This window comes from Haemaphysalis longicornis, unplaced genomic scaffold, assembly GCF_048455015.1.
Source record: "Haemaphysalis longicornis isolate Haplotype H1 unplaced genomic scaffold, Haemaphysalis longicornis Haplotype H1 scaffold_10, whole genome shotgun sequence".
Classification (NCBI taxonomy): domain Eukaryota; kingdom Metazoa; phylum Arthropoda; class Arachnida; order Ixodida; family Ixodidae; genus Haemaphysalis; species Haemaphysalis longicornis.
The window spans coordinates 78,243,712-78,254,006 of record NW_027526204.1 but is presented as its reverse complement, the minus strand read 5'-3'; the positions used below and the strand labels follow the sequence as shown (position 1 = coordinate 78,254,006).

The 10,295-nt window shown below is 50.3% G+C and overlaps 1 protein-coding gene across 1 annotated transcript; it reads right to left on the bottom strand.

Annotated features, from left to right (window-relative positions):
* Positions 1 to 3,221: 3,221 nt before the first annotated feature.
* On the bottom strand, positions 3,222 to 4,113 carry LOC144159908 (uncharacterized). Its single transcript, XM_077691563.1, has 2 exons — positions 3,373 to 4,113; positions 3,222 to 3,314 (listed from the first exon to the last, which is right to left on the bottom strand). The coding sequence occupies exons 1-2, from the start codon at positions 4,111 to 4,113 to the stop codon at positions 3,222 to 3,224; spliced, it is 834 nt and encodes a 277-aa protein (XP_077547689.1).
* Between the last annotated feature and the right edge of the window lie 6,182 nt (positions 4,114 to 10,295).

Sequence of the window (10,295 nt, the reverse complement as noted above, 5' to 3'; positions counted from 1 at the left end):
TAGCGGCTGGCAGCGCTGCGGTTTCGGCGTAGCGGGTTAGGTAGTCGACCGCAACAATAATCCATCGGTTGCCGGAAGGAGTGCATGGCAAGGGGCCGTACAGGTCGATGCCGACACGATCGTAAGGACGATGGGGACATGACAAAGGCTGCAGAGGGCCGGCTGGTTGCGGTGCAGGCGTCTTGCGGCGCTGACAGTCAGTGCAAGCACGAATGTATTTGCGCACGAAGCTGTACATTCCACGCCAATAGTATCGTTGGCGGAGGCGGGTGTACGTTTTAAGAAGGCCAGCGTGAGCGGTTTGGGGATCAGCATGGTAAGCAGCGCATACATCCGCACGTAAACTGCGCGGAATCACAAGAAGCCACTTCCGACCATCGGGCATATAATTGCGGCGATAGAGAAGGTGGTCATCCCGTATGGCGAAGTGGGCGGCTTGGCGTCGAAGAGCCCTGGGCCGCGTAGGAGTCGGTGTAGTGGAGAGAAACTCGATGATCTTCGCAATCCATGGATCACTGCGCTGCCGGGAAGCTATGTCGGTGAAGGTCAATGACGCTACGAGCGTATCGGTTCCCGCAAGACGTTCCGGGTTACCAGGCAGCGGAGAGCGAGACAGTGCATCCGCATCAGAGTGCTTGCGGCCGGATCTATAAACAACTCGAATATCATACTCCTGCAGGCGGAGCGCCCAACGAGCAAGACGTCCCATAGGGTCTTTGAGGGACGACAGCCAGCACAGCGAGTGATGGTCGGTTACCACGTCAAAAGGGTGGCCGTAGAGATAGGGTCGAAATTTGGAAAGAGCCCAGACGATGGCAAGGCATTCTTTCTCGGTAACCGAATAGTTTTGTTCAGCTTTTGTAAGAGTCCGGCTAGCGTACGCGACGACGTACTCTTCGTAGTTAGGCTTGCGTTGAGCGAGCACCGCACCGAGTCCTGCGCCGCTGGCATCAGTATGGACTTCAGTAGGGGCGTTCGGATCGTAGTGCCGCAGTATGGGTGGCGAAATCAACAGACGCCGCAAGGTTGTAAACGCTTGATCGCACTCCTTGGACCACGAGGACAGGCCATTGTCACCACCAAGGAGCTTGGTCAGTGGCGCAATGATAGACGCAAAATTTCGTACAAAGCGCCGAAAGTACGAGCACAGCCCAATGAAGCTGCGGAGGGCTTTCATTGACGTCGGTTTGGGAAAGTCGGCGACAGCACGGAGCTTTTCGGGATCTGGTAGGATGCCATCCTTTGACACGACATGGCCGAGAATAGTCAATGTGCGAGCACCAAAGCGACACTTTTTAAGGTTCAGTTGGAGCCCTGCAGCAGTTAGGCATGTCAATATTTGGTGCAGACGGGTCAGGTGAGTCTGGAAATCCGAAGAAAACACGACGACATCGTCTAGGTAACAGAGACATGTCCGCCATTTGAGACCACGCAAGATGTTATCCATCATTCTTTCGAACGTGGCGGGCGCGTTGCACAGGCCAAACGGCATTACATTAAACTCATATAGGCCGTCTGGCGTGACAAAAGCTGTTTTTGGTCGATCAGACTTAGCAACCGGGACCTGCCAATAACCGGAGCGCAAATCAAGGCTGGAGAAGTATTCAGCACCGTGCAAACAATCAAGGGCATCATCTATTCGAGGCAGGGGATAAACATCTTTCCGGGTGATCTTGTTAAGGCGGCGATAGTCAACACAGAATCGGAGGGACCCATCTTTTTTCATTACTAGGACCACAGGCGACGACCAGGGGCTTTGAGAAGGTCGGATGACGCCACGTCGGAGCATTTCATAAACATGCTCACTAATCACGCCACGTTCCGATGCCGACACCCTATATGGTCGCTGTCGCAACGGCATGTGGGTACCTGTGTCAATGTGATGGGCGACCGTGGATGTTCTGCCCAAAGGAGCTTGCTTGCAGTCAAAGGAAGACTGAAACTTCCTAAGAAGAGCCAGAAGGTCTTTGCGTTGCGGGGGGTCTAAATCGGAAGCGATGGACTTCTGGAAGATGTCGTCAGAGGTGGGCGTATCGGTGGGACCAATCGCGTTCAGCGAATGTAGCTGCTGTGAAGGTGCGTTGTCGGAAACGTCGAGGCTGAAGACGGATTCGACAGGTTCAATATTGCCGACAGATTCCCCACGAAGCAAGCTGAAAGGGCTTGTCGTCTGGTTGCAAACAAACATCGCTGTGCGGCCAGATAGGAGTGTCAGCACAGCAAACGGAAGCGGCAAACCCTTGCGAGCAACGAAAACGTTTGATGGCGTAAATAAAACAGGTCCATCCGCCAGAGTACTGCCGGAAAGGGCGACGAGAACTGAGCTTTGCGGCGGGATATCCACGTCTTCGTCTACGGCCAGCTTTTCTCCGTTAGTAGAGGAATCGTTCGGGGTCGGAGCGTCATTTTGCGAACAGAATTCCACTTCGGCGCGGGCGCAGTCAATTACGGCGTTCTGGTTCGACAAAAAGTCCCACCCAAGAATAACGTCGTGTGAACACATGGGCAAGACGGCGAACTCAATGGTGTAGAGATTATTTTGAATGGCGACCCGAGCAGTACACGCAGCCAAAGGTGCAACATGTTCTGAGCTTGCAGTTTGGAGAGAAAGTCCCAGAAGTGGCGTCGTAACTTTCTTCAGCGACCGACACAGTTTAGCACTTATGACCGACACGGCTGCTCCGGTATCAACAAGCGCCAGCGCAGGTACTCCATCTATTAACACGTCAATTACATTTTGCGGAGGTAGGTGAGGGCTTCGGTATTTCGACGGGTACGCAGTTCGTGCCTCAGGAACTGCGCGAATCAGTTTCCCTCTGGAGTGGGGGCGGAGTGACGGCGCATGGGGGATAGGGAGCGGCGACGGGGTGACGGCGATCGGCGGCCTTCGAAGATCTGACGGTCGGCGGAAAACGAGGTTGGAGGTGGTCCTGAGGACACGTTATGATGTGGTGGTCGTGCGGCGTAGGCGGACGTCTGGGGCACACGAGGAGATGAAGCGACACGGTGGCAGTAACGGGCAACGTGACCGGGGCAGCAGCAAGAAAAACATATAGGACGGTTGTCGGGAGTGCGCCAGGGATTACCGTACGGCACAGCTGGTGGTCTGGTCGGTGGAAACTGGGGAGCGGGCTGCAAAGTGGTAGGTGTCACTGCTGGTATCGCTGGCCGAAACGACCGGAAAGATGGGTGCACTGGCTGCGCGAGACAGTCGGCGTACGTCATTGGCATGACTGCTGGAGCTGCAGCGACTGTAGCTGTGAGCGGCGCCGCGACTGTAGCTGCCACCTGCGGAACGGCCAGGGGTGCGACCGCTGCGGTAGCGACGTTAGCAGGCGGGAGTGCCTCGGCAACTTGTTCGCGAATGGTTGCCTGCAGAGCAGAAGGCAGGCTGGACGAAGCCTGCTCAGTAAACGGCACCAGCGATAGCTGACGTGCTACTTCCTCGCGGACAAATTCTTTGATTTTCGCCTCGAGCTGCAATTGGTTCGAAGAGAACGTGAGGCTCGAGAGAGATTCCGTGGTCGGCAATGAATGGCGAACCAAGGCCCTTTGCCGGCGCAGTTCCTCAAAACTTTGGCACAGGCCAATCACTTCAGTCACGGATCGAGGGTTCTTGGACACAAGCATGTGGAACGTGTCGTCGTCCACTCCTTTCATGATGTGTTTGATTTTGTCATCATCGGACATGGACGAGTTGACGCGCCGACAAAGATCCACAACGTCTTCAATGTAACTGGTGAAGTTCTCACCCGGTAGTTGCGCCCGTGTACGCAGGCGTTGTTCAGCGTGCAGTTTCCGTACGGCGGGTCGATCAAAGTCACGAGTTAAGTTGTTCTTGAAGTCAGCCCAGGTCTTCATGGTCGCTGCGTTGTTGTTATACCACAAGATCGCGGGTTTTTCGAGGAAAAATGGGACGTTGTGCAGCTTGGTAGCGTCGTCCCATTTGTTGTAAGCGCTAACTCGCTCGTAAGAAGACAACCAATCTTCAACGTCATAGTCACCTTTACCGCTGAAAAACGGCGGGTCGCGCTGACGGAGCGCCCCAGCGCAGATGACCGATGGCAGCTGTGGAGGCGGTTGGTCGGCAGCGGCCATGGGTGTGACGGGCATTGGTAGCTTCCGGCTGCGGAGTTCCAGGCTGTACGACGGTTTACCTCAAACCCCGGCTCCTCCACCAATTGCAAAGGGGTTTATTGGAAGGAAGACAGAGTCCGCTAGACAGGGATCAAGAGGCAAAACCGTCCAAGGTGAACCAGCCAGAGGATTCGACTCGAGCCGCGCGATCAGGCACCGGTGATGACAGCCGTTGATCCGTGGTACATGCTCATTCGGGGATTGACCGGTGGGTGAAGAGGGATTGGACGGCGAGAGCACTTCAAGCAATCTCCATTACAATATATATATATATATATATATATATATATATATATATATATATATATATATATATATATATATATATATATATATATATATATATGCAACTCTGCCTTCTTCTCATTTATAACTTTCCTCTCTCTCTTTCTCTTTTCTTCCTTTTTCCCCACCTTCTGTATAGTTACGACATGTTTTTGTTACTCTCGCGCGCTCTTTTACTGTCCCCAAGTCTTCTCATTGGTGAGGCTGAGGAGAAAGGGAAGCCCTCGGAGGCAAAGTGTGTATAAGCGTTTTTCTGTCTATTCTAAGCTAACCCCCGAAGAAGAAAGGTCCTCCTTTCGAAACTGTTGGGAACAATGGACTCTGCGGGTTTCGTTTTATTTTTGCTTTCGTTCTCTGTTGTTTTCTGTGTCTTGTGTGTTTTCTCCCACGCGCAACGTTTGCGCTCATTACCGGGACCGGTTCGGCGTTGCTCGCGTGCTCCGGCGAGTGGACGCTTTCTTGTGGTACTGATCAATAAAGACGATGGTCTTTCTTGGGCTACTTAAAGCCAGACATTTTCGTCTGTCTGTATGTCTGTCTGTCTGTCTGTCCGTCCGTCTGTCTGTCTGTCTGTAACTCGATTGAGCCACTCGGCCAAAGCAAAATTGATATTGCGCAATAGTCTTTTATACTCACAGCTAAATGTAAACTTCGAAGTCCGGTTTATATGTTCATACTTGTCCACTTTGTTGACAAGTATGAACATATAAGACAAGAAATTAGTACACAAGGGATATTTACAGTGTTCCTTTATTAAAAAATTCATGCATGTTAGGTTTTTCAATAGCAAATGGTATTCTACATCTACGGCAGAGAACCACCGCCTCCTGGCGGCATATGAAAAATCACGCGGCAACACCAAGGGAAGGTTCCACTAGCTAGGTTCCACGTGTTGCTTGGAACGCACGTGGATCACGGCCACGTGGTCCTATAAACCTTGTAGTCGGCCGTCTCCATTCACGTGCGTCTCCGCCGTACTTCAGCGCTGGCATCGAGGAACCCGGCCTGTAGCAGTGGAACGCGGTAAATTCAAATCACCTTGCGCAAACCTTGAGTGTGTTTACCTTGGGATGAGCGCAATGGTACAGGAACAGCATGAGAGGGGAAGGGGAAAAGAAAGGGGAGCATTTGCTTGGCAAATGCCTACAAAGACTATCGTCTTTTGGCGACATTTGAAACGAAACGCGGCCAAATATTTTTTCTCCGTACCTGTTTTTGCTACAAGCGCGCCGAGCTTTTCTTTCACACTTGCATTTCGACTCTCACATGTGGTTTTGGTTCTGCTTCCCCCTTCGTGTTCCTATAAGCCTCGAAGACATTAACCCGACGACCCGCCGCGGTGGCTCAGTGGCTAAGGAGTTGCGCCTCTTAGCATGAGGTCGCGATTCGATTCCCAGCGGAGGCGGCCGCTTTTCTGATGGAGGTGAAAAGGAAAAACTCCCCTGTGTACGAGATTTCGGCGCACGTTAAAGGTTCCCAAGTGGTCAGAATTTTTCCGGAGCCTTTCACTACGGCGCGCCTCATTGCCTGCGTTGCGTCGTGGGTGAAACCCCACAATCAAATCAATGAATACATTAACGGGGAGCAGAATACCGTACTTGCGCGGTTCGAACGCGCCCCCTATTGTAACGCGCGGGTGAGTTCGCGAGTGAAAATCCGAAAAAAAAACAATTTGACACTGATGGTACTGCGCAGATAAAAATGACGTGACACCACCTGGAAAAGGGAGATTGTATGCAGCTGCGGAAGCCAAAAATGATTGTGCGTTATAAGGTTGCTCATCGAGCCCCTGCTGGAAATAAAGTTATAGCGGGGAGCATTTAAGCTGTTTGAGATTTCAAGTATTTTGATCTTCATAATTTTAGGTGTTACGGGCTAATTTCAGAAGCCCAAAAAAAACATGCAACAGCTGACCAAGGTACGCGGCATGCCATTGAGGAATTGGTGCGGTGAAATTCATTCACGTGGTGTTGACGTATTGTTTTTATTAAATTGAGTTTGATTTTGGGGCGACTTTCAGTCCGCCGCATGACAATGTTGCTGGCCACTTTAAAGCGTATTTTGGTTTTGAGCACAATTAAAACACGCACACAAATATTTAGGCTACCTTTTAGCAAAAGAAGCTGCACATTAGAATCGTGAAAATACGGTAACTCTTTTTCCGGGACCCCTCCTCTTCCCTCACCTAGATTGTTTGAACGGGGTTCATATAAACGCTGGAGGGGTCAAGGTAGCTGAACCCGCCAGTCGACTCGACCCTTTCTCGTAGAGTCCATGTATCCGGGGCTATAGTCTATAGTTAAGCGCTCCGCACGTTTGGCACGTGCAGCGGCCGCGGCGTCCGCTTTTCTGATGAAGGGGAAAAGCAAAAACGCCCGTGTGTACAAGATTTCGGCGCACTTTAAAGATCCCCAGGTGGCCAACATTATTCTGGAGCCCTCCACTACGGCGCGCCTCATCGCCTGCGTTGCGTCGGCGCGTTAAACCGTACAGTAGAATGAGAGACAGCTGGGGAGTTAGAAGGATTTCATATTCAAAATTTAACTGCGCGAAAGACGGATACAAGAAAGGACACGGATGTGCGCTCGTCCGTGTCCTTTCTTGTATCCGTCTTTCGCGCAGTTAAATTTTGAATATGAAACCGTACAGTCAGTGAGTCAGTCAGTGAGTCACTCAGTCAGTCAGTCAGTCAGTCAGTCAGTCAGTCATTAAGTTGGTCGGTCGGTCGGTCGGTCGGTCGGTCGCTCGGTCAGTCAGTCAGTCAGTCAGTCAGTCAGTCAGTCAGTCAGTCAATCAGTCAGTCAGTCAGTCAGACTGGTAATATTTACAGTTCGGTAAGCGAACACCTACAATAAACAGATACCACAATGACATTGCCTCCCCCCTGTTGAGTCGCTGCACATGATCCTCATAGGAAATTGAAACCAGCTAGCCCCCGCACATGATCTTGGTTTGTGAAATTGTAAAAGGAGCCTAGCAGGATCTACACTTATGTAAATTATCTTGGTTCTTTGTTTCAATGGTTTGTAACGTGAACGTGACTAATTAAATGTAAATAATCTGTAATTATTTTATGTTTATGGTGTTCAGTGTGCAAAAAAGCGTGCAGTTTGGAAATGATCACGCAGTAAAATGATGCCGTGTGGCTTGGTGCTTTTCTGTGAATTGCGGTCGCGAATTTTGTATTTGCACGCTTTTCGTTGCCTTGAGTGAAGTTTTAAGACATCTGTCATGTGTTCTGCGTGGGTAAAATTTGGAAAAAAAGACAATGTAAACGTTTGCGTGCGCACGGCGCTGTTTGCTCGGTATGCAAAACTTGATAGAAAAATCAGAAAGATCAATGCAGAAACATTGACGTACGCTGGCCAGCCCAAAGCACGTCACTGATCCCTGATTTGACACAACGCGATAGAGAATCATCAAACAATGAAGAAAAAGAGTACCCGCACGATAGCCTCGATGGCTAAAGCACGGCGCACGCGGTCTGCTCGGTTAGCCAATTTTGATGAAAAAATGAGCAAACAGTAAATAAACGACGTAGGTACCTTTCCCATAAAAAGGTTGGTACAGTAATAGCATTATCTACTATTTTTACAAGAAAAAAGATCTGTCTCTCCTTAGAGAGAGAGAGAGAAAGAGAAAGAATCACCTTTTATTGAGCCCAATAAGGTATTGGCTAGTGCACGCAGGCACCGTGTGGGGTAGAACCCTCTGGGATGGCAAGAGGCTCATCGAAGACCTGAAGGCGAAGTATCTTAGTACGGCGCGCGGGCAGTTCCCACCAGTCATGGGCACGTTACCGAAAAAAAGTAACAGTGTTACAGTTACAGTTACCTAACCCAAAAAAGTAACTCTGCTACAGTTACAGTTACGAATTTTCCAAAAGTAACCAGTTACAGTTGCAGTTACTGCAAAAAAGTAACGTTGTTACTTTTCCGTTACTGAAAAGATTTGGCTTATTCAATCGAAACGTACGAAGCATGCAGGTAGTAAAAATTACACGTAGTAAAGCCTACAACAGCGGTACTTAAAATGATGCACTCTCATGCCCAAACAAACAATCGTTGTGTACGCCGCATTTTTTTTACTACGGATGTTTTGCTATCCATCACAAGGAGCTTTATCTTTTTGTTGCTGCACTCTCGCTGTAAGAAATGTATTTGCAAACATTTATTGAAGCACAGTATTAGCTGTTTTTCAAAATTGGAATCAGAGAGGCCGAACCTATACTGTACCAAGCTGGATGACAACACAGCCGAAACAATCTTTCAATGTCAACTTAATTTATTTTCGCGTACAATGCCGTCGCTTGTCCGCCCCGCGTAGTGAGAGAGTATGGGAAAAAGGGGGCTAAGGTGGCGGATCGACAGAAGGCCCTTGGAGGAATGGGGAAACGGACGTGGGAGTACATCGGTTGTCGAAGTATTGTTGAAAGATACTCAAAGATGCGCGTCGTTAACTTTTTATTTCGTGCTTGTGGTCGGAGACGGAGGCCAATTTGAGCCACTGCCGAAGCGACGTTTGTCTGTGGGCCCTCGGAGTTGTTCTCCCGCCCCATCCCCTGGCCACCCACATCCCCGGAATGAGACAAGATATTTCCAAAGGGAATAGAAACTGAAATGAACGCTTTACTATTTCCCCACTCACCCGACTTCCCCCTGTCCTCACAAAGGCGGATTTCGCCGTCTCGACCGGGAAACACTCAGCCTTCCACAGCAGTCACGTCGCCGATCCCAGGAACCCCTTCCTTCGTTTGCTTTGAGGCGTAGGCCGAACGAAGTTCGCCCAAGTATTCCTTGCACGCAACATTCAGAATCAGATGTAGCTACTGTTTTCCTTTCGGCCACAGCCCTCGAAACGAAGTCGTGAGGCTTTCCAAGAACATTTCTTCATGCAGTGGCAGTGTGGTCAGACGTCTGCCGGCCAAGATGGTGGCTGGTGTGAGGGCACTCGGGGGTCACCATCGTTGGGGCCGTCGTATGTGTGGAGGGGCTTGAAATTTATTAGTTCCTTGACCTCGCTCGAGTACTGTTGACAGCTCAATGAAGCCTCTAGACGAGGGGTCCCAAGCGCGTGGTCCCAAATACGGCCAGGCGTCTCTAAAGAGCACGATGGTCGCAAGCAACGGCGACTTGTGAATCGAACACTCTACAGTGCGCACAGGGCTGGGCGAGCGCGAGGCCGCCGAGAGACTCCCCGCGGCGTTTTATGACCCCAGAAACGGGGCTGTACGTCGCTAATGAGAAAGCGACGCTCTGACCGGAGTTTTCCAGGCTTCCGCGAAAGTGACGGTTGTAGTGCGTTGTGCGTTCAGTGCGTTCAGGTTTCAGTGCGTTGTGCGGCATTTGTGGGTGTTTGTTTTTCTGTTCGCCTTTGTGTCAAACACTTTTACTGCGCCTCAGATGTGGCGAAAATGGTGCAGCCGCGCGTCGGCCTATAGGCTCTGGCGCTTCAACATGCATTCACGTGCGCTCAGACACGTGTCGCAGCGTTATTTATGTCCTGGGTGAGAGCGATATCACGCTGCGGAGGAAAATACGGCAGCTTAGACTTAAAAACTTCGAGCCCTTAGTAGACTGCGTGAGACACCACGCACACGTGCACGCCTAAACATTTCTAGTCCAGATGTTTTTCACCCATGCGAAGGGAGTGAGCTGGCATAGATGAAGTAGACGAAGGTGCTGCGGAAGAAAGGCCGAAAAAGTGAAACGCGCAAACTGCACATCGGTCGTTAATGAGTGTGGCTGTTGGATAACTTTTTTTACAGAAATAAAGTAACTGTAACGATATTTCTCGTTACAGTTACTCCACAAAAAAGTAACAGTGTTACAGTTACAAGTTCCTCTTATGTAAAAGTAACGAGTCACAGTTAC

Bases quoted from the DNA above. Each gene is read 5' to 3' on its own strand.
- LOC144159908 (XM_077691563.1), bottom strand. From the start codon at position 4,113: ATGCCCGTCACACCCATGGCCGCTGCCGACCAACCGCCTCCACAGCTG. The intron at 3,315-3,372 runs GCAACCATTCGC...TCGCTACCGCAG, and splicing joins GCCTGCCTTCTGCTCTGCAG to CGGTCGCACCCCTGGCCGTT.